Source organism: Aquila chrysaetos, chromosome 10, assembly GCF_900496995.4.
Source record: "Aquila chrysaetos chrysaetos chromosome 10, bAquChr1.4, whole genome shotgun sequence".
In the NCBI taxonomy this organism is placed as follows: Eukaryota; Metazoa; Chordata; class Aves; order Accipitriformes; family Accipitridae; genus Aquila; species Aquila chrysaetos.
Genome location: NC_044013.1, coordinates 29455854 through 29481125, shown reverse-complemented (window position 1 = coordinate 29481125; position 25272 = coordinate 29455854). Strand labels below are relative to the sequence as shown.

The 25272-nt window shown below is 39.7% G+C and overlaps 1 protein-coding gene across 1 annotated transcript in view; it reads right to left on the bottom strand.

The window, feature by feature from the left end:
- Positions 1 to 596: 596 nt before the first annotated feature.
- The window catches only part of RYK (receptor like tyrosine kinase), a 64043-nt gene continuing 39367 nt past the window's right edge, over positions 597 to 25272 (bottom strand). Inside the window, exons 11-16 of the mRNA XM_030028714.2 lie at positions 14920 to 14989; positions 12789 to 12921; positions 10874 to 10983; positions 6756 to 6915; positions 2893 to 3029; positions 597 to 2049 (exon numbers count right to left, since the gene is read on the bottom strand). Of these exons, the coding sequence (XP_029884574.1) occupies positions 1938 to 2049; positions 2893 to 3029; positions 6756 to 6915; positions 10874 to 10983; positions 12789 to 12921; positions 14920 to 14989 (722 nt within the window). The 3' untranslated portion in view covers positions 597 to 1937. The remainder of the gene's footprint in view (positions 2050 to 2892; positions 3030 to 6755; positions 6916 to 10873; positions 10984 to 12788; positions 12922 to 14919; positions 14990 to 25272) is intronic.

Genomic DNA, 25272 nt, shown 5'->3' with positions numbered 1-25272 from the left:
TTTCTCCGGGTCAGAAAGGAAAGAGACCACAGAAGTCCACACAACCAAAGCCTTACTGCTATCCCCAACACACTCAGTGACTCCAAAGCCAACCAAATGAAATCAATTTCAATTCATTCAAGCAAACGCAGCCCATCATAATAACATGCCCAAACTTGAGCCAGCAGGAAAACTTCCTTCTAGGATAAAGCAAGACCTGGTTCCCTAGCCACAGATAACTAACGCCGAAGTACAGATAGGGAAGCTCCTGCGTTTTGAGGGACACTCCATTTTAGCTCAGCAATGCAAAGGGGCAGCCTGCGAGACTGAGAACAGACTGCACAAAGTTCTGCCTCATGCGATATTAATTAGAAAGGATCAATTTTCTTCAGCAAGGTTCACAACTCTGGAAAGAACAAAAGCTGCACATCTGCGTGACACAGCCAAATCCAGCCATACAACACAGCCAAATCCAGCTGCTTGTACTTGCAGACCAGAGTCTCCCAAAATGCTACGATTGCTACAGAGCCTGTCAGGGCAATGTACCCAACCATGCAGTTGCACGAACGCTTGAGGCTACAGGTACTTTAGTCTGAAGATGGTGTGAGACAAAAGACAATTTTTCATGTTTCACATTGTGCTGAAGTGCAACCTGCTTCATGGTGCCACCACGCAGAGGATGCAACCTACAGATCAATTGGAGAAATAAAAGTTATTCTACAAATAACTTTGCTATATATAGAATATGAAAGTTACTGAGGCTGAATTGATAGATCACCACACATTTTCTTGAAATACCTTATTCAGGCCTCTTAAGTAATGTTCAACTCAAAATAACCTGGGGTGGAATGGGTATTTGGGTTAAAGAAGGGAGCAGGACAATATATTAAGTCTCAGGGACTAGTTCTGCAGCAAGGGAGGCAATCCACTTTGTCTTCATGCCAACTCCAGCCCAACAACCGCCACCAACTTGTACATTCAATACACAGGGCAATGTGAGGGACCAAGCTTTCACATTAGATGTAATAGAAAAACATTCTTTACTCTGCAAGTGTCTTTACAAATATATATTTATATATTTAAGCCCATTTCAGGCCATAAAAGCCCATAAAAAACAAGCAGTACCTTTTTGAACAAGAGAAACTGCGATCTGGAAGTCTGAGGTGAAAGACTCCCACACAAGGGCTGCTTTGGCGCTTCTCTGAAGGCCTCTATTTAGCACATAAAACCATCTTAAAAATCACATCAGCCTTTTATCTGCAAGGAGGGGCACCATTTTCACCCCACCTTCACTACTCTCTGTATGAGGTAAACTGGAATCACTTTTACATAATCACTTACTGCTTTAAAAAGGAGATATTGTATCCTGAAGACCAGCTTTTCCAAAAAACATTCATGAGTGGGTTAAAAAAGTAAGATGCTGCTTGTGGATCCAACCACAATGTGCTGTTGTCTCAAAATAGAAGTTGATACTAAAAAGCTATCCAGATACATACAAGAACAAACACTAGAGCTGGTCAGAAAGATTCAGTTTCAACATTTTTTAAAAAGCAGGGAAAGTTTTCTGCAGTGTGGCTTTTGCATTAATTTCCCCGATCCTTACTTTACTACCAGTTCCATAAACCCTTCAAAAAAATCACATCTGTTGTAAGAGTGCAAAGTCCATCCAAATCTTGTGTTTAAGTTCACTATCACTACACTTTAAAAATCCTGATGGCAAATAAAAAGGTCTCAATTTAACTTAGCAAAAGTGATATCTAGAAAATATTCAACACGAAGAGGTCTTACAAAAAACTTCAGACTACTAAGGCATTCTAAGGCACAGTGTTTTGGAAGAAGTGCTTTCTCCCTTTGGTGTTGCTTTATACACATCACGTGTGTGAGTCCGAGTGATGCACGGAGCTGCAATGTATGCCATGCCTTTTCCCAACCAGTGAAGTGAATCTTCTTCCGCAGTTTCAGACGTAGGCTCCCAATGCTGCATGAAATTCAGTTAGACATTGCACCAGCTGCTGAAACTTGGGTCTTTCTTCAGGATCCAGGGCCCAACAGCAGGCCATCACAGCAAACCTGCAAGACAAAGACAGATGGAAGACATGAGAACATAAGCCAGGCAACCACAGTCCCAACCTGAAAGTGAAAAACAGCATTTGCCACTAGAAAACCTGCTGACTGGAGAGAATAGGAACCCTGTATCTTCTGATACACGATGCTGAACAACGCCTTCAGAAGACAGACACCTAGAATGATCAATAAATGTACTGTGACTGGAAGTGCTGGTTTGATTTAAGATACCAGTCAGGGGCAACCCAGAAGGAAGCAATACATAGTTCATTGGAAATTGCTCAACTATTGTAACAGCATAGTTCAAAGTGTTTCCGTGGTAGGTTTACAGGAAGGGGATTTGGAAGAACACGGGAGGGAAGGTAGTGCCTGTCTCTGCACTTGCATTCTCCTATACCATTAGGATTGTGAATAAACCCCTCAAGCACTGCCATATAACTCCATTACACACAGTACTTCTCTGTAGTCTTGCTGAGAACGGAGATTCCCTCTACCTACAAACCTACTGGCTTCCTACACTGCAGCCCCACAAACACTAAGCTGAAAAACCCTGGCCCCTTTGCCTCCCCCTCCCATCGTGCTGATCAACCCCATTTCTCCCATGTGTCAGAATAAGGAAAAGAGTTAGGTCAGGATTAAGTGAAACTCAACAACAAAAAGCATTTAATTTTTGCCCGAGTACCTGGACATACGTCACTGAAGCCACACAAATACTTACAGGAGGGTTTGTCTAAAAGGCAGAATAAACAGGCAAGAGAAGGCAAACCCAGCTCTTTCATTGATAAGGCTGGCTTAACATGCTGATTACAAAATAGACATTTTATCCTCTCTCCAAAAATATGCACTTACAGTTCATCAGGGCAGTTGATTGGCTGAGCTATTCTATAGCCATCCTTTAAATAAGCAGCCATCTCAAAGGGGTCGATATCAACATATGGAGTCTGTCCTAAAGTCATCAGCTCCCACAGGGTTACTCCAAAGGCCCACTGAGAAGAAATAGCATACAGCATTAACGGAACATGCTGAATTTTGAGAGCTCCTTCAGATATTCCACAAAATCAGTCGCAAATAAGACTACACAGAGTAAGAAAGCTTTACATAAATACTATATACATCCAAGTTCAACACAACAATACTTTGTCTTGAATAGGGACAATTAAGAATCACAGAACAAGTGTCAAGTTGAACTAAAATTAAATCTTAATGCACTAAGTTTTTAAGGAATAAAAAAATTTATGTATTTACTGCATTTTTCCAGTATGACATTCCAAAACACTTAACAAATCTAAGGAATATTAAACACTAAACCACTGCTTTGAAAAAGTTAACCATTTTATATTACATTTTACCTCTTCAAAACACTACCCAACATTCCTTAAAAAAGGTCTCGAAATTCAAAGGTTCAGAAAAGCTGACTGAATGAAACCATCATTTTTTCAAAGTCATCTGTATATTTTGAGCATACACTCACAAGTAGGACTCACAAAAAAAATAAAGATTTAATCCAAGTAAACTTGACAGCTGGATCAGCATTCAACACATTCAGCCAACAATACTTGCCAGAAGGAGCTTAAGGTGATGAAATATCTATCAATCAATTCATGTGCAAGCACAGTACAAGTAAAATGATTTACTAGCTGGTATCAAGAGACCCAAGAGACAAAACCTAGATGGTGCAGATACTGTACACCGATGATTCACTGCTGAAGTTACAAGGGCTGCAAACATCATGATTTATTAAAGGGGCATAATTCTGCAAGCATCGAAAGATTTTTGGTTTTAATCAAAAGAAATCCCACCCCATCCTCAACCAAAGCCTTAACACTAAGGGATGCTGTCAGTGGACACTGATGGGAAGCTCAGAGCTGGAGAATGGCAGGGGCACAGATGCAGCCCCCGCTCTGAATAGCCATCTATTAGCAGTGTGGGAAGGCAGGGGATGACATCCTTTTCATTTGCAGTTAAGAAAAATGCTGAGGGACAAGTGGTGGTGCACCTAGAACACGAGAATAAAGGGTGATTCAAGCAAAACTACTCTGAGAATATAGCTATTTCTAATTCCGTAAGTAGCTGCATAAAAATGGCATAAAAAAAAGCAGAGCTTCATGTACAACAGAGGGAAAAAACACAGAATTAAAATTCAACAGGAATTGTATTTTGTTTTTCTATTCTTTGGCTGACTGATATAACTGTTGGCAGAGGAGGAACACACTAGGAATGTTTCAAGCCAGCAAAACCATTTTAAAGAAATGCATCCAAAAAGCAAGCCTAGAACACATGCCAACTGCATCTTAACAGGCACCACCTAAATTGTTTGTAACAGATTTCATTACCGATTATAAGCTACATGCAATTGATAACTAGATTTGTTCCTAGCAAGCAGACAAAAACATATTACACCATATTTGCAAAAAGCATCCAGGTAAATGCAATGATGATATTTAGGGCAGATAGTATTTTCTACACCCAGAAAAACTGCCTGGTTTTGCACACTGCAAAACTCAGACAGCTACATTTGCAAAGTTAAGAACTATATATTAGAAGCAGAGTTGCATTTATCCTTATATAATGCAAAAAGAAGTTCTGCGTTAAAACAGTGTGGACTATATGCTGAATTCACTAGTTTTCTGAAACGGTTATGATGCTGAGGTGCCTTCATCCTAATAAAATTCTACATTTCACTGCCAGTGTTACATAAGCTTTTATTTCCAAGTCCAGTCTTCACAACAGTGAATGCTTTCATGTTCCAGATTTAAAAAAAAAGAAAAAATAAGAAATCAACGTTTAATTGATCCCATTTAGTATTATAAAAACATGCTTTCACAGGCAACTTCTATTTCCTGTTCTGTCTTCAAGTTTGGTATAACACAAACCACCACACATTTTCCAAGGAGTACATAAGTATTTCTGGAGCAGAGCTGACTCCTTTCCTTGTTTTTTTTTTTTTTTATGTGGCTTGAGCACTAGTACAGAGACTATGGCAATGAGGGGGAAAAAAAAAAAAACAACCAGAACTTTTCAAGTTTTCTAAACTAGTATATTTTAAGATGCAGATTACAATCTCTGGATGTAGTGGTGTTAAGGAAAGCATCATTACCAAAGAAAATACCCCCTTAGCAGGAAGACACAGATTGTAAGGGCAAGTGGTTTACCATTAATTAGCACTCTAATTACCACAGGTCGATCTTCAAGGACAAGCTCCTGTAAGTAGAAGAACAGTCCGTTCTGATGTGCAGGAAGCTGAGCAAGCATGGTAGAAGGCCACCATGGATGTACTGACTAAGTCAAGACACTAAGGAAGGAAAGAGAGAGCGGAAGCAGGAGAAGGCTACTTGAGAAATGCAGTGAGAATGCATCAGCATGCAGGGATGGAGTTTGGAAAACCAAAGCTCAGCAGAGTTAAACTACTAAGAAACGCCAATAGAGGAAAACATTTAGGCTGCACTGAAGCCAAGTGTGTACACACCAGACCACCATGCCAGACCGGATGCATCCAAGAGTGCTGAGGGAGCAGGCTGAAGTCATTGCAATGCTGCTCTCATCATCTTTGAAAGGCCACCACAATTGGGAGAGGTTGCCAACAACTGGAAAAAAGGCACCCTCTTGAAGAGGTGGGATCCAAGGAACTACGGGCCAGGTAGTCTAACATCACCTCCTGCTAATATTGGGGAGCACATGATCCTGGAAGTCACTTCCATGCATACGAAACATAAAGGTCTCTGGGAACAGCCAGTGTGGATTCATCGAGGGCAAACTGTGCCTGACTAACCTGGCTAGCTTTTTGCTGAGAAGACAGTGCTAGTGGACACACGGTGAGCAATGCATGTTCACCTTGACTTCAGCAAGGCCTTTGACATCATCGTCCATAGCATCCTTATTGTCAGATTAGTGAGATGTTGACATTACAGTGGCTGGACTGCTGGACTCTAATAGCTATGATCAGCTGGTTACTAGTGGCATTGCTTAGGAATCAATACTGTTCTATCTTCAGTAACAACCTGGACTCTCAGGAAGTTTGTGGATGATACCAATCTGGGCAGAGTGGCTGACAGGTTGAAGAACAGGGTTCTGCAGAAGGACCTCAAGAAGCTGGAGAAATGGGCTGACAGGAACATCAAAGTTCAAGGAAAACAAATGCAAAGTCCTGCAACTGGGAGGGCATAGCTCCATGCACCAGGTCTGGCTGGGGCTGACCGCCTAGAAAGCAGCTTTGCAGAAAAGGACCTGGGGGTCCTGGTGAACAAGCTGAACACATCAGCGGCCTGCCCTTGAAGCAAAAGCAGCCAGCTGCATTCCAGGCTGTGTTTGCATTAAGTGCAGCCAGCAGGTCAAGGGAAGCAATTCTTCCCCTCTTTTCTCTATCTGTGAGACTGCAACTGAAACACTCTGTTGTGGACTCTGCATCACGTTCATTCAAATAGCAGACAAGTCCCAATACAGATTGCTCACTGAATTTACTTGCCTTTTCTGCTAATGCTACCAAGGAGAACAGGGTGCAACGGACAATTTTGCCATGCAAGAAAGGCCTGCTTGACATTTGAACTATCTGCCATGAGTAGCAAGTGCAGGAAGCAGGTGTATAGATGCTGTTCTAGACAAATCACTGTTACCTATTCAGTGACATGATTCTCCAATGGCTGAAAAAAGGGAAAAATGTCAACAAAATACACTTACAAAATGTAAGAGGGAAAAAAAAAACCCAACAAACTTACCACATCGCTAGCACTGGAAAATTCATTGTTAACCAGGCTTTCAAGAGCCATCCATCGAACTGGTCTGTTTTCATTATCTCCCAGGCAATGGTAGTCCATAGGAAATAGGTCTCGAGACAATGCATTGTCTGTAATCTTAACCTGAAGTGCATCGTCAATGCTAATTTAAGAGAACAGAAGTATTTAGCAAACTTGGCATTACAGTTTTACAGAAAATATTTATGCTCAACCTTAAGTTTCAGACTTAGGATTTAATAGGGGAACACTAATCACACTATCAACATTTCAAAGGGCTAGCATTCTTCTAGATTGACATGCTTATTCTGTGATTATCAAATATCATCAAAGAATGTATTTATTCTGCGTTAACAGATAAGCACTAGAAAAATCAGCAGTCTTAGATTAAATAAAATCAAACATTTACAAGTGCAAAAAAATACAGTTAAAGCAAACAAGCAACTCCGTTAAATTATTCCTCCTCCCTTGGAGATCCCCTATCAGGTCAACTAAACAAATTTTAGCTATAGAACCTCTGTAGCAACAAGGAGCCAAAAATTTAAGCAAAGCAAGAGTCAGTAATATCTTGTTAAAGTAACCAATATTATTTGTGGCCTAAAAGCTTGTCTCTAATCAAGCAATCTGGTATGATATTATTTATTCCCCTCAACAAGAGATATTAATTCTGACTGTTGTCAGAAATTGGATACTGGCTAAGGGAAACTTACTTTTAATCACCAAAAGACTCAAAAAAGCACACGGAGCCTACTGATTTCTTCCCCCCCGCTCTGGGATGTTAATTCATATTCTTTTAACTTTAAAAAGTGTATAATAAAGTTCAATGTTCTCATAAACAGCTGACTTCAGAATATGGGTGAGATGTTGGCTTTAACATCTTATAACAAAAATATAGAAATAACATTGGGTTAGAGGGATTGTAACAAAATGGTGTTTGCTGTCTTTTCATCTTGTCAATTATTTCTTTATTTTGATGAGAAAAATCAAATAGAAACACTCAATCTGTGTGTTTTCCGCTTCACTATCTCAAGTATCTTCTTATTTATCCCATTTCTATGCACTTTCAGGTCAGTTCATTGCCCTCAAAATTTATAGGCCAGGAAGTTTCCATATCTAATCACTCTAAAGAGTTCAGAGAAATTCCTAGAAGACCTGTCTATAAACAAATACAATACAAAGGGTAACTTCACAGTGATTAGAGAGCTCTGACTTGTGTAATCTGTATGTCCACTCTAACTGAGCCCAACTGTGCCATGAGCACATGAGACCAAAAGTATTTCCTCCCTTAACAAACCTGCCAAGACCACTGCAATCCTGGCTCCCTTCCCAAAATTAGGGCACAGGTATATAGGTCTGCTACACTTCATATCAACTCCTCCCAGCCTTTCACCACACAGGAATAGACCTGGGGAACAAAGGGGTGGCAGATGAACCAAAGCCCTTCAAGGGATCTTGGCTACTGGCACCCTCTTTCTCTTTAAAAACCTAATGCTAGCCCAGGATTTCTTGTACTGCAGCACAGATCAGCAGATGCTCAGCTCCTGCCTGCATTTCTCATGGAGAAGGAGCACCAGGTGCACTATGAATTGATTTTATTGCCAGTGCTCTGCATCACACATATGGCAACTAAAGTGAGGAGGGCAAGGAGTCAAGCAGCCTGGACTGCCAACCCTTTGCACAGCAAGGGCACTAGGCTATTAGTTCACTGCACAGAAATGAGAGGTTGTTACAAGGTAACTTCCCTGGAGCACTGTTTATGATCTTTGTCTCCTGTGATACCACTTCTTTCTCAACATGTTCACCAGAGAGGAAAAGCAACAGGAATTACGAAGAGTCTCTCAGGAACTCTGTCAAACTGAGCACCCTTATGTAGTGCAAGAGCCAGGAAAGATTCTGCTGGACTAGCTTGGTAGCACCAGTTCAAAAGCACAAGGATGGCTTCAGGGTGGATCTCACTACTCCCTCTGTCCCAGCATCTGCTACACCAACAGTGCCTACTGCCAGTGGTGCCAGTACAACATGTACAGTAGTTAAAAGAATATCCTAGGACAAGCATGAATGCTTAAGTGTCTCCCAGCTTTTTCTCTTAGTCCCCCAGATGCAAGGTCAGAAGCTTTGCTGGCCCTGGTTGGGATATTTGAAGAACTGGGCCAAAGACTGCACCTGAGAGGACCAGGAGATTTTGTGGACAGAAGCACAAGGGACAAAAGTTGCAGCAATAGTGACCCCTGACAACCCTGAGGGGCTGGGCAGGGAAGTCAGTCCAAATTTCAGGAACGGGATCTATCCTGGTGTGGGGAATGTGACTTGTGTTTTACTATTAACTGGCAAGCCAAACACACAGAGCTCTCTAACGGTCACCAGTAGCATAGCCCCAAGACAGACCATACACTAGAAGTGCATGCTGTCCATGAAAAGTGCGAAGAAAGAAACTGGGCTTCCACTTGAAGGACTATGTGGGAACAAACAAAGCAAACCCCCAGTCAAAAAGAGGTACAAGGTATTTCAACAACTGTGCCTTGAAGATATTGGAGGGACTGAGGCCTTGCGGATCCTAGGAGGTCTTTTGAAGGGTATACTGGAAAACACGTTGGCAAATAAGGAAAAACACAAAAGGTGGCAAAAAGTTGAAAGAGATGGAAGCCAAAGAACAGGAACCGAGACAGTAACCCAGTCATTCCTGCCTGGGCAACTGAGGAACCTGAAGATGCAGGAGCATGCTTCAGTCTTTACACCCTTGCACTGGCAGAAGACAGGACCCGAGAAAACCCTGTAGGTACTGCTAAGGCAAAAAGCCTCTCAGATTACATGTAATGCATGCCCCAAGGTCATCAAGAAGATGTGGGCAGCAATCCTGAGAAATTAACCAGTTTATCAATAATATTTTCATAAAACAGACACAAGAAGAATCGAGCAAATGACCAGACCACAAGGCATTTTATTTTCTTCCAAAAATAAATGAAGCATTGTAGCTGAAAGAATGCAAGATGTGCATCCATCCCAAGTGATCCAATTATGACATAGTGTTTCATAAATGCAATTGTTTATGATAAAGCAGAGCTCAACAAATTTCAAAATCACCTCTAACAGCCAATTTCAGGTTAAAGACTTTATACTAATCAAGTGCAGTTACCTCATTAGGGCTTACTTCATTGACCGACAATTTGTACACAGCTCTGGGGTATAACCCAGAGGTTGTTTCTTTCTCCTTTTCTTTCATTGCTAGTTCATTAATACACCAGTACATGTCCTTTGGTGCAGGGGTGGGGACAGGCAAAAAGGAGAGGTGTCTCTCCAAATCAAGAACTTGAATTCAAGGCTTCAAACATGGTCTTGAACTCTGAAAATAACTCTGTTACTTGAATTATGACATTATTTGCAGATATCATTAAGACTGAGCTCATGGACTAACCGCCCCTTTAGGTATTTCCAGATGTTTAGTTAAGTTTAGGCAGAACCCTGTATTTTCTATGTTTCCCCTTATTAGGTATGAAAGCAGGTGGAGAATGAGCACAGTTGGTAGTGTCTGAGTGATCTGGTTTATAGAAAGCCAAAACACACCTCAAACAATGTCTACATTTTAAGGGCATATTCCAGGCAGAAGATGGTCTCAAACACTACTTCAGCATTCCTACCATTTACAGAGCACATTCATATCTATCCATCATTTGACAACTAAGAAATCTATCAGCAATCAAAGCCATTAGGCTATATTTTTTAAGAAAAAAAAATATGAAGAAAACCAACTTCATACAAAAAAATCTATCCACTGATAAACTGCCAAAGACATTCCAAGTTTTTGTTAAAGTTTAAGGGAAGCTTTAATATTTTTCAAGCCTTTGAAAAAATAAGGATAGACAAAACCTAGCAAAAGTATTTAAGATGATGATATTCTGCTTTCTTGAAAACCATGCTCTGTGGTTTAAATTATATTTAGAGGAAAACAACTTCACTGACAAAACCATTCACCCAAAATTTGGAAAAAACCCAAATAGTGGTATATTTTGAAGTAGACATCAGGTCAACTGGAGAAAGCCCATCCTAACTCTAGCTACTGACCTAACATTGCCTGCATGATGACTCTACCCTGGTTGAGTACTTACACACAGTTTCTAGCAGCCAGGTCTTTGTGAATGACCTCCCGTCTGGCCAAATAACTCATTCCACAGGCTATCTGAATAGCCATATGTACAAGGTCCTGCTGGGAAATTGCCTGCAAGAGCACAGAACAACAATCACTGCAAAAGTACAAGCCCAGTGCCTGTGAGGTTAGTGTTTTTGTTGTATTCTAGTGTGTGCCCCCCATCCCTGCTTTAGCAGCTGATGCTTTCTAGTAGCTACAGACACTACCACCTGTTGAAAACTTATGAAGAATCCTTATTCAATTTTAACGTTTTTTTTTTTTTTTTTTTTGAGACATGCCAGGGGCAAATGTTTCCAATTTGCAACTGCCTCACTGCTACATAGCTTTTCCTTTGATTAGTGGTGAATGTAGGCAAAAATGGTCAATTTTACCCTTCTTACCACACTTTTTTCACTGTTTCCCTAGAAACCAACTCATTTTCAGGCAGCAGAGCACAAACAGCAGTCAAAATTCTTGTTGCTATCTACTGCTGAAAACTAGTACCAAAGTCTGTTGCTCGATCTACTTTTACAACTTCACAGTCCTATAAAAATTAAACCCTTGCACATATTTATACCCTCTTCCATTTCTATAGTGTTTCAGAAACTTCAGTATACAGGTGGACACACTGAGGTTGCAAGACTGGGGTTAAAATAACCAAATACTAAATTAAAACTATAATAAACTGGCTTCTTCTTTATCAGGTTGTTATTAAGAGCAATAGCCATGTATTATTTCAGAAAACTCAAGCATTTGCTTTAGGTATTTGTAGAAAAGTTCCATCTCAAAATAAGTATCTAGGACACTAAATGTCCCATTTTTTGATAGTTAAGCACAGTAATTTCTAGTTACTAAGAGGCAACTCCTGTTTGACATAATACAGATTATAAACACCATTTCTACTTAAATTCTTGGAAAGGGATATTGGTGCATTGCATAGGGATTTATAACTCAGATTAAGCAGCAAAACAAGTAAAATCAAAGCTGAAAGATCCTAGCAGCTTGTCACATCTTGTAAATTAACAGAGGTAGGTGGCCCTTGCTAGTTTGAGATCTGGTACATAACAGGGACAAATGCTGACCTCAGGAAACAAGATTCATTTTGTGCTTGATTTAGCCTAAAGACAGAAGCCAAACCAAGGTGAAGTTGAATAAAAGACAAGGTAATCCTAACAAGAGGCATAGTTTTAATACATATACACACCCATCACTAAACACTTACTCAGGTTTTTAAAAACAAGCAAAATATGTTCTCATCTAGGAATATTTTCTCACTTCTCATGAAATATATGCAACAGGTTCTACTGAAACGCAATAAAGTTATGAATGTTAACAAGCTCCCACAGCAGTAAAAAAAAAAAAAGTCAGCAGATTGCTTCCTTTAGTATCTAAAGTTAAATAAATCCAGTTATTTTACTTAACAGCAAATCTACAGCAGCACCTTGAAAGTTTAACAGAAGTGCTTTATGCTTACTATAAAATAATAAAGAACTACAGTAATTAAAAGGATAATCTACTAATTTTACCAAAAATAAAAATCAGTAAATCTGAAATTTCTCCATACACAATCTTCCCCTGTGTATTCCAACTTAAATCCACAATCATATACCATTTTCTGTATTTTTTAAATTTTTAAGAAGTATTGATATACCAGCTAATACCCTAATCAGAGTTTAACTCAGCTTCATGCCCTCTGAACATCTGTGATAAACACAGCCAAGACTGTTTTCCTTTTATGTATCAAGACAAACACTTGCTAGGGAACGTGCTTGCCAATTCTCTCATTCACCTGTTCTGTTGTGACAATACCACAACTATTTCTTTTAAGGCACATACACAGATGACAAACCAAGTCTAAGTTTAATGGGCAAGAAGTCACAGATTTCTGAGTATACCTGAGGATTGTTGGCCTCTACCAGCTTGCACTGTCGTAAGAATAGTTTAAGGTTCCCCCAGTTCATGTATGGCAGCAGCACCATTGGTTTCTCTCCCTCTTCTATACAGACATGAGTGATAGGTAGCAGATTCCTGGAAGACAGGGAGAGAAATTCCTAATTATATGAAACCAAAATTTGATAAAAATCTTCTCAATCCCTAAACACTGTAAGTGACAGTAATTCAGGATTGAAGAAAAGCATTTGCTTTTCTTGCATTATGAATTGCAGAGCACAAGAGAGAGAAGATATCTGAGTACTTTCCTATTAGGAAGAACACTCCAGATTTTTTCACTTGGTCCAAAAGGGCTTAAATACATTTCTGTGAATACAGTTTATCATTTATATTAAGAAGCGATACATTCTCAACTTGGAAATGTATCATTCTAAATGCAACTATAGATATAAAATATGTAGCTCCATTACAGTGGAGTAAAAATAGTCAAAACATTGTGTTTGATCCACTTCAAAATGACAGAACAGAAAATTTTAGTTTTGAATCAATGAAACATTAAATTGCATTCTAAATACAGAAGTATCTCAGTAGTTTTATCACAGGTGTTTTAGAATCATAGAATCATTTACATTGGAAAAAACCTTTAAGATCATCAAGTCCATCAACCATAAACCTAGCACTGCCAAGTCCACCACTAAACCACTTTAAAGGTCCCTTCCAACCCTCCTTATGGCTCAGATAACCCCCATGCTGCATTTTTTATGAGCATCTTCCTATAGTACCAACATATAAATTTGTAGAAACTTGAAACAAACTACATATATAGTTTCAATTTCCATGAAACATTATTTTAAAAACTATCTTCTATTGAAAATGTATTAGTAAGTCTCCAACGAGTTATAGTCATTTTTAAAAGGGAACTTTGAAATTTCCTGTTCTTGAAGATGTCTGATAGTCAGATGTCACACCCACAAGCTCTACATACCCATGTAGCTCTACCTTCGATCAAGATAAAGGTCCCAGCTTTATAGGCAGCATACAGAAGAAAAGCTTTTTGGACTTTAAAGAGTTTGGTTTGTAAAAGGGAGGATAACAGCTGATTTTGAATGATGAGAGGGGGCTTGTTTCATTTGGTTTCAATTTTGTTTCCCCAAGAACCTGTCAATCCTCTTAATACAATCTTGTATTTTAGGCAAGGGCTTAGCTGTAATACCTCTTAGAAGAACAACTTTTCAATGCACTGTGGAACTAACAATTCTGCATGAACTATTTTCATTTCCTCCACATTAACAGTAAGAAAAGATCAATTACCAGTCTAAGGACTTGATGATGAGCGTAGGTTTCTTCTTACCTGCATCCTTGCCAGCAACAAAGATCTTTAAGGCCAATTTCAGCCTTTAATCCAAGCTGCAAAACTGCCACTAACTCAAGCTGTTTGGGGCATCAATTTAAAAAACTTAAGCTATGACTCCAAAAAACCACGTCATTAATTCTTAAGGAATAAATCCCATCAGTGATGCTACGATGCCACACCAGGAACACACACATGCAAGAGTCCTAAAAAGCATTTCCTTGTGTCCATGTGGGATGGCACCTAATCACAATACTTTTCTGTGCCATGTAGAAAATTATGAACAATACAAAACAGTCTAGTAAATTAGCTAAACTGACAATCAACCTGCATATATACTTACTCTCGTCATCACTAAGATCCCACCACATTTAACAACTAGCCTGTGCAAGAACCAGCATAAACCAATGCGTGCCTGCAGCACGTTTTTCTGTAATAACTAACAATATATAAAAGAAATATCTACCCATATTGCACTGCAAGTCTTGGAACACCAAAGACTTTCCCCATTTTCCCACATGCCGCAACCATTTGATTTTATGGACTGCACAGCTAGGAAAGAAGCTTATAAGCAGTCTTTGCAATAAGAAGCATATCTAGAATTCTGTATTTTAAAGTGACACCAAAATAGTTTCAGCTCTTTATGGCTTAAAAAAAAGAAGTTTCAAACATTAAAAAAATGTTGCTGAATTCTGAAAAAATTTCCCTCCTACTAGGGAGCTTTAAGCACAAGTATTTTCAGCTCACACAGATACAGTTTTGCTTATAGACACTGCTTAGCTTACCTGTGGTGAAGTCCTCTGAGTTTACAGCTTTCAGTCAGCATCATTGTCACCTGTACCTCTGAGGCTTGATCTAAGAAAAAAAATAAAGGAACCACAGATACAACTTTAGGAACAAATCAACACATTAATTAAAATCTGGTCCAGATTTCCAAGTCAGTTGAGGTCATTTGAGCACAAACAGAACTTGTTTGCCTACTTTTTTTAAATGGAATTTAAAAAACCCCAAACGAGTAAGCCAACTTCTAGGGAATATTTCTGCTTAAACAAATGGGGTGAAGACGAAAAAGGAAATAAAACACACTCCAGGTGCTGACAGACTGTACTTTTGCCACTTCCTGACAGCTTCTGGGCAGGCATGAACTGCCTGCACTAGGCAGCACGGGTCACATCCTCCACATGGGGCTGCTACTGCTGGAAGAAGGGGAGCCTGCCGTGCGTTTCCCAAAAGCACAGAAGTGCTCAGAAGACACCAGTTTGCTGCTGAATTACCAGTATAGGCTTCTGCAGATTACTTCCACACTGATGGAGACCATTTATTTCTAGATTTACTTATTTACTGCTGTCTCCTTGAAACACTTGACTCTTGGTAACCTTAGAAATGTTTGCTCTTCTCCTCCCCACCTTAAAAAAAAAAAAAAAAAAACCCAAAAAACAAAACACCCAAAAAACCCAACCCCACTGCTGCCAGCCAAAATTCAAGCATCTGTGAAAACTCCAGTAACCCACAGCAATCAGAACATCTACTGGGCAGAAGCAGAAGTGTTGCCTGTAACCCCTTCCCCACAGATATTTTTGTGTTTGGTTTTTTTCCCCTCTGGTGGCAAGAAGCAACAGTGACGCTTAACATGATGTAAATCACAGCTCTCACAATCTCACCCTCCTCACACCTGGGTGCATTTTCTGCCCCTCCTTCATGCTAGAACTAGTACTGGAGTGCCTAGGCAGCAAGCTAGCACAGGAGAGCGCCCAGCAAAGGCCAATCAGTTTTCCTTGCTGCATTAGGATAAATTTACATATTACAGATGTGTCAAACAACATTCTACTGCCCTGGGAGGAAGAAGAGGAAAGAACTTATTTGCTCTTTTCCCTTCTTCATGGTCTTACCCTCCTCCCTGTAGCAGCTCTGACACCCTTTCCTAACTGAACTTTAACCCTGCAAAAGAAAACATAACTTTTGACTGACTTGAATGGTGAACGTGGTCAGTGCAGATGAGCACAAGCTAGGGAAAGAAAGCACAAAGCCCCGAGAGAGAGCATGGCCTGCCCCTTATGGCAATGGCAAGCTAAATAGATAGGCTCTAACCATAACGCACAAATTGGCATTTAGCTTTCCAGATCTGCTGGAAGTGGAGGCAGCCTCAGGCACAACACAGCTCCTGCCTAAGAAGGGTTCATCAAAAGAGAAATCACATAACTCAACCTGTAAGCCACAAAACATTGGCTGGATTGAGAAAGTTCCCTTAAGTCAGGGAAAGGAATAATATCCCAAGGCAAACTGCTTCAAAGGCTGCTTTACTACCTTGGCTCAGGAGAGATTAAAAAGGAGGTATGCCTTCCCAAAAGCATACAGACAGTAAAAAAGGAGATGATCAGAAAATGGAGGTTATAAATGCAGATACAGGTCCCAGCCAGAGGCACCGAACCCTGAGCATGCTTGGAAACCCCTAAGGAGCATCACTGCCTAGACCCCATACAGGCTGGAAGGACCGAGGCCACCAGAGCCAAAACACAGTGCTCTAGGGAAGTCCACACACAAAGGTGCCATTAGATTAGTGACAATTATGGCTGTGGTATATCATGGGATGCATCAAAACAGTGCATGTCCTTGTATTTGATAACAAGTACATATGGGGAGAGGGTATGAACAGGTTCTTGCAGTGGAGACATTTAAGTAATGCTCAGCTGAAGCCTCTAGTTTGCACTCCAACACAGAGGCATGAGAAAGAGAAGGTCCTACCTACTGTGCAGCAATAGCACTCAAGTGTTTTATATGCAACAAATTTGATAAGTACTCGAGACTTCAAAAGGCTTGTAAACAAGTAAAAAACCAAGATACTACATTAAAATGAAGTTACATAGGCATGAATGACTGAATCACCCAACTCTTATAAAGGGCAAGAAGCATTAAAAACAGAGGTATAAAAGCATATTGTAAGAAGCTAGAGGAACTGCCAGCAGGCTGCTAGTACACAGCTTCAGGTTTAAATGCATTAATTACTAGAACTCAAAGACCACAACCTCTTCAACCCAGCATATGACGTTAACTTGCTTATACATTCTTTGGCCCTGCGCTTGCTTAACTGGTTTGCTTTTAATTTTAAGAGCCACCATGCAATAATTTGAAGCTCTAGATCAGAGATTATTTAAGACTGGCTTTAAAATCTACAGAACGAGTTAATCTGGTTCAGACAATGCACCTATTCATCTCTTCACACTAACACTGTAAGAGGCAGTGCTCTTCTGCTGATGCCTTTCCCTTTCCATCACACAGGGTGTTTTTCAGCAGGTCACTGTTACGTTTCATTGTTTTCTTTCACCTCGGAGACGCTATGCTATAGTCGTTGAGCACCCAAAAGGACGATTGACTCCCATTGAAGTATATACGGAAATCTAAATCTTATCTTGTGAAACAGTCCCAGCATCCATATTGTGTTTTCTTATCAATATTATTTCCTTGTTTTCTGTATGGAAAAAACTTACACAACACCAATAAATTCAAACACACTCAGAACAAACAATAGCAGTACAAGTCTAATCCTCCACTAGCTTAGACCAGTGCCAATTTTAGAACAGGCACACAGTTTGATTATTGTGGTTTTGTACTAGATATAGTTCAAAACAGAATATAAATCACCACTTCTTTAAGTGATTCTAGTCAAAAGGAGGTAAAAAAATACCAAAATAATGTTACTGCAACAGTCCCCATTGCAATTAGACTTCCTTTTGAGGCCATTTTCTTTAGTTACACAACAAAAAGTACATTTAAACAAACTCTGTCACATTTAGTAGATTATAACCACTTTCGAGCACCCAGCAGACAGGTCGTCATAGAGTAGGAAGAAGGTGATTTTGGTAATGATACATTTTGTTGTAGAGGACCTGGTGCATCTGACCATCCTGTGCTGAAAACCCTTAAAAGCAATCCAGAAAATTCACAGCATTTCTGGCTTCGATACAAGAACTATGCAGTCCCTGAGCAAAGCCAGTGACAGCCACGACCCAGCAATTCCAGCTTGGTGAAAGGTTTTTATAAGGACATACTAAGACGAATCCTACAGATTTCATTTCCCTGCCCGGGCCAAAGTGTAACCCTGTACCAAAACCATACATCAAATTAAGCATTACATGTAAGCACACACACGCGGGCATTTTATTCACAGAATTGTTTGTGTAGCCACACAAAATGAGACCTGGGGAATGATCTTGTCAAACACACAAGAATGCCCACAGGCTTTCACAGCTCATTTTTTCTGTACCAGATCTGTGAAGTCATTTGATATGAACACAGCCACACACACAGCTGAAGAGGGGGAAATGGGAAGAAAGCCTCCCACAGAGCCAGAAACCTCTTTAATTAGAATAGCAACTTAAAAGTCACAACAAAGGAGGCCATAGACTCCCATATATTAAATTTGGGCATCAGGAAACAGCCCCAAGTTTAAGTTGAACATGCCAGGGCGAGGCAACAAGGGCTTGTTCCACAACTTCTTCAAAGCCCTAAAAAAAAGCTAAACTTCCCTCTCACATATTAACACTATTTGTGATTAAGAATACATCAGAGCTCAACAATTCATGCAGTTGCAGCCTGATGATTGCAAGGTGTTGCCAGGTCAGTGCTTCTCAGCCCTGAAAAAGCATTATGTATTTTCACAAGACTATTGTGCACCAACAGCTGAGTAATTGAACAGCAAAGACTTCAGGTCACATGAGTTCAGAGAAAGATTTAATACCCAGCAGTATTCTAGATGTTCAATTAGGACCAAAAAGGTCCAACTTTCAGAAGGTGCTTAAAAACAAGACTATTTAAGATAGATGTAAATGCATTCCAGAACCAGGAAGATGCTTTTAAAGCACTGGTTTTACCCTTTCTGTGCCAAGAGCCTGGTTGTGGAAGTCTACCCTAAGGCACAGAGCAAGAACAAGCTAGGATTTCAAGAAGCTTTGATACGGTTGCAAGTTTATCTCATGATATTACGTTATTTGTATATAGCTAGACACAATGGGGCTCTTGGCACTACTATTTTTATATAACAGGCTAATCTCTCCACGCAATTCTGGCAAGTGTGATATGTGCTGAGGCCCTTCCTGGTTCACGGGGAGAAAGAGCACCTATTTGATTTTTACCAACTTCTCAAAGTCCATCTGCAAAACTGCATTTTAAAATCTTTGTTCATCATCACTTATCAGTCACACAAATCATTGTAACACTCACATGAAAAAAATCTCTGAGAAGTTTTGCGATGACACTAACATTGCAGCAATGTGCTTGCTCTGAGACTGGGCACTCATAACAACTGCAGAGCATCACGCTCTACATTTCACTAGGTGGTAGCATACCGGAAAAGGGTGACTCCACACCTCAAATTACTTACCACAGATGAAAAGCAGCAATTACCTGGATATTGCACTGGGTTACCCGATTAGCTGGATGGCTTTCAAGAACAACATTTTAAGTCCTAGAATCTCAAAATAGCAAAGCACAGCATTACAACTTAGACTTCAGACTGTAGCATGCATGGTCACTGAAGTCTGTTTCTTCAGACAGAAGATAAAGCAAACTCTTAGAAGAAATATAACCAAAGGTTTCAAAATTTCAGTAAGTCCTTTGAGCCCTTTCCTAGCCTACTATGGGCAGTAACACCCAGCAATTTCTGTCAGCACTCCTATCAGAAGCAGCTCTGCAAACACTACAGCTAGGAAGTCTAAGGCTTCTGATAAACACATTTCCTGACAGCAATATTTAAAAAGATGTTCTACTTGAAGTTTTTCTCACCTTTGGACCATTTGTAACATCTTGTTGCCATGCAAACCTCCTTCTCTAACATGGCCAGTGAACATCAGCACACTTATACAACCCATTTTCTATATAGCTACTGTTTTCGCAAAGCTTGTATTACCCTTATTATCCTTCAGACTTGTGGGCTTTGCCAAATATACTGTGATAAAGTCCACAAGCTCAAGTTATTGAAGTGTGAAAAGCATACAGGCAGGTACAGTGGTCACAGACTATGTCCACAGGAATTGGAAGCGTAGTACTAGAACTGTCCTAAATGTTCAGCTTCAGGTAAGAAATGCTCCTAGTATAAACACATCCTTTTTAATTACTGCTGCTTCTGCATAGCAATTAATTATGTAAAATTTCTCCCAAGGCAGAATTCAATTCCAGTTCAAAGAGAATACTTGCCTGAATACTGCTTTAACCCTTCTACACAAGGCTTTGGTTTTTTGGAAGAAATTCAACACTCAAAAACTATCCTGAGTTCACATTTGTTGTACATGACATTTTTAAAGCTGCTAGCAGACGTTTTCAGAACTTTCTTTCAATAGAAGGATGAACTGCTTAATGAATGTAAGTAGTCATGATCAAATCTGCTTTTTCATAGGTAGAAGGGAAAGTACATACACAAAAATATTTATGCTTTAAAACTTCAAGGGGTCCTAACAGTTAGACAGTGACAAGTTACCATGGAAGCCAGCAGCACATCCGATGGCTTTCTACCTCCCACAGAAGTGAAGGAAAGACACCTTGCTCCTTTTTAGCCGCTCTATTGCATGCACAAGTCTGGATAGCTACAGAGGCATTCAGGCAATAGCTATACTTTCACGCATCAACATCTATCTGCTTTACAAGGCAACCATGCATCCTACAGAATTCCAATCTTCTGTATGTTAAGACATAAATACACAAATGACGACATAAGGAGGTTACAACATCGGATAATATGCTTAGTTTTGTCAAAATTTCAATAGAGCAGGATTTCTCCCCAAATCTTAATACCAAGGCTATTTATATTGAAATGTTTGTTTCCACACGACAACCGCAAAAGTTTATTTTCCAAAGCAATGCAGTTCATGTTTTCAAATTCAAGCCTAATTTTAGTATATTCTGGAAGTGATTCAACATGATACTGCTAAAACGGGGAGTGCTGTTCTGGCTTTCCTACATTACAAATGCACACACAGTTTTAAACCACAGAAAAGGGCAGAGAGAAGTATGATTTGGGGATACTCCTATTTCCCTTATATAACAATACTAGAATCCAAGTAGCAGCAGCAAATAGCAACAAGTAGAAGGCTCTTTGCTCAGTAATCATTTAACTTAAAATGAAGCAGAAAGTGTAGGTAAATGTGAAGTGAAACTGGGGAAAAGACATAACTGATGTAATGTTTCAAAGTCTATCAATTGCTAAAGGGCAGCAGCTAACAAAATTGAAATACAAGTAGTGATTTTAACTGTATGTAAATGAAAGTATACTGTAGGTTATGAATTTATTTTTTTCCTGCAGAAGCGTATGGAATAGTAAATCTTTAAGTAGTACACTACTTTGGACATCAACCTCAGAGCTGCTACTGCATATTTCTTTTAATGTATATTGTACTACCTTAGGTCTCAGGATACTTTCTTAATGAACCAGGATTGAATGACAAACATAGTGCATTTTTAAGGTGATATTCAGAAATTTGCTACTTTTCCCTAATTCTTTAAATTCAAGTACCTTCCTTTACAAAGACACTTAAGAATTTAACTCAGACTAGAAGCAGCTCTTTTCTGGAATTGTTTTTGTAATGAACTTTCTTCTACAGAAACAGGATCTTGTACTCTGATTTTGCAAGGTTAAGTACTTTTGACAACTAACTTAAATACTGTACATTTAAGGCATGAACTTAAACTTATATTTTCACAAGGCAGTGCTTTTAAGAATGAACTGCCCAAAGATGTGAAGTCAGTGCAATTTAAAAATGGTACCTTGGGAACAACTGTGTATGCTCCAGGTTGCAGTATACTATATGTCTAATATGAACAAGAAACCCTTCAACTTGGTTAACACAAAGCTTATTATGAACACTTAACTCGCCTAACTATGCCTTTGGCTCTCCCCTGCTTTGCATAGCCTAAGTTCTCAGGATCTCTATCCCTACACCTTCTAAATACACTAAAGTAGTCCTAAAGGGTCACCAACTTGCACTCAGCTAGGTCATAAACAGGCCAAAACAGACATCACATGAATGAAGGCAGTAACAGGTCTTCACACTATGGACAGTTAAGTCCCACTTGTTTGAACATACAACATTTAACATCTAATAGGTTTCCTCATATCTACAACTCAAAACAAACTTGCACTGCAAAGTGCATGTTTTGACTCATACTAGAAAAGTCTTGTGTACTACAAATACTTTGAAGGCAGCTGCAGTCCTGAGATATACCAGATGAATTCATGGTAAGGTCTTTCTCCAAGGTTTCCATTACAGCATCACGATCCATATTTGCCTATGTGGGTGCACTTTGAGCATCCCATCTTAGATTAACAATAAATAAAAATTTTAAAAAGTATAATGTTGGAGATAGCCAAGAGTGCTGAAAGAGTCCTCTAGTGACCTACGGTGATATGAACAAAACTCAAAGCTTTGTTAATAAGATGATGAAGTCTTAAGAGTTAATCTTCACTTATACTATGACTTTGTTTCCAGTGCTTTTCATGGGTGGTTTTGTTTTCAAACACTCCTTCCTTGTACAGAAGAAAAATTTTAAGTGGTTAGAAAATGAAATGGAAGCAGTCAGGTTATCTTGAACAGCCCGATCGGTTGTTTTTAACAAAAATGTTACTTGGCCAGAATGTACTAAATGAGTCAGGGCTCTGCACAACTCAAACTCACTGCGTAGGTTCCTGGAATAATACAATTCCATTTGTTCTGCAAAGAATTTTCTCCTTCACAGGAAAAGCACCATTAAACAATGTGTTCTTTAAATCAAAGGTAAAAACTGTGTGTTTTCTTCCTCTTCTGACGTAAGATGATCTAGAAGATTCACAAGAAAGTCTATTTCATGCCATATAAAAGCAGAAGAGAACTGTCAATCACTGGCAAGAGACGCAATGCCAGCTTTGAGAAACATGCCAACCAAGACACTTCCCGAAGTTAAGAGTGACTGGAAACCTCCTATTGGAAAGTGAAGCATTACAACCTCATAAAACAATCCTACCATAGAGCAAGAAACACAATGAAGAAAGCAAATGCCACCTAAGTCTCTCATCTTTCTAACAAAGAACTTATTCAGGTTGTGTTGATCCACAGATTCCAATATCCCAAATATAGTACAGATAACATATTCTTGTTCTTACTGGCAATGAGACACACATCGTTTATCTTCATGAATGTCCATTTAAAGAAAGAATGAAGGCAAATTATCCTTAGAAAAGTCTAAATGTGAAAGAAGCTAAAACTTCTATGACGATGACTAGCAAACTAATACACAGTGAAAATGTAAACTGCAAATAGAAAAGAACAACTGGATGTTCAACACTAAGGATCTAGAGGAAGCATGAACAAGTAACCCCTTTTGCCCAGGGCTTGAGATCTTTGTACTCCCAAAGTTATTAGACCTTCCAGAAAGCTGTTTCTAATTTTGCCAACTGATACCCATTTTTTCTTTTAAGCTCTCCGCTTTGGCATGGAGCACTGCACATAAGGGAAGACTTGTATCATCTAATGCTTTAGAGTGTGTCTGGATGCCCAGCATTAAAAAAAAATAAATTATAAATTCATTTATTTCATGAACATGCAGGTAGAAGCTTTGTCACTACCCAAGGCATGTTACAACTTTTCTCTGGAGTGCAGTACAGCTAAGTGAAAAAAAAACCTCTTCTAAGGGATCTGGAGTGAACTTCTGGCACTCAGGGATTAATTCTGTCTTCAGCCTGTATCTTTATAAAAGATGTGGCATTGAGATTTCAAGAGAAGTTTCTCCAGCTTTTCAGTCATATCACTGTACAAGCTAATGAACAAGTAATCACTGAATCAGTTGAAAAGTACTTTAATGAATTAATGAACAGTTCAGATGAAAGATCCCAGACAAATTCTGTGATGCAGGAGAAACCAGTCAATGCTAAACAAGCAAACTCCCATCTATTTGCCTCCTGCACTGATGTGGCTTTATTAGGATCACACTTGCCCTTTGAGAGTCTGACCTAATAGGTCAATCCCAGCTTGAGAAAATGAGGAATACAATACATCCCTGGAAACTAGTCTAACACACTCTCTGAATAGCCTCTTTCACTTAAAAGAGTTTCTCAGGACAAAGGTAGGCAGGTCCAGGCTTTCTAATTTTTATGTCTTACCAATTCCTTTAACAGCAGGTCACTTCAGAAGGGAGAACGAGTACTAGGTTCAGAAAACTCAAGGCTTCTTGATTTCAGTTAGCACTCTTCTGGTTTATAGTAATGCTCAACACCTTACCAGAGGGCTAGAAAACATCAGGGAAGGGAAGTGGGAAGGACTGCTGCAGTTACTGCCATAACCAGTCAACTGTCTTTGCTTTTTGATCCTTTGGAGAAAAGGATCAACCCTGGTGAGAGATAAGATAGGAAAGAGGCAAACTGACAAGGCTGCATACACACTTCTCTCACAGCGGGAAATACTCACAGATCTATTGTCTGACAAGCATGTCAGCCAAAACATTTATCTTTGACAACACAATCTTCACTGTCCACATTATTAGAAATAACCCATCTTGAAAGGTTATGGATCCTATAATACACTAACAACTGAAGGAGGAACACAAGAAAGAAGAGATCCATGATGATAGGCACCTGCTGTTCCATCTATGGCATGAGCTTTCTTCACAGGTTTTCCTAATAAGCGGTATTCAGAAACCATTACTGGAATGGCACAATAATCCTTCTTTGACACCTTTCCTAGTACAGCAGAGGTCTTCTCCTAAAAGCCAACATACATGAGCTACCCATGGCACAAGGAAGCCTTCCAGCCCCATGTATACCACTTGTTGGGCTTTCTTGGGCATGTCCAGTGGACAATCACTTACCTCACTAGCTTCACCACTCTGCACAATGCAAACTTGCTACAATCAATATAGTTTGCAATGGTAACACCCAACACAAAGCCACTTGTATGCCAGTACACTGGTGTTATTCCGCAGGGGTGAAGGCTTATACCCAATGACACAGTAGACAACTGCACCAACTAAGGTCATGTCTAGACAAAGTTCCCAGGTTACAGGAGGTGATTCTCCACCTCTACTCTGCCCTCCTGTGAGGCCGCCTGCAGTACTGTGTCCAGCTCTGGGGTCCCCAGCACGAGAAAAACATGGACCTGTTAGACCAGGTCCAGAGAAGGGCC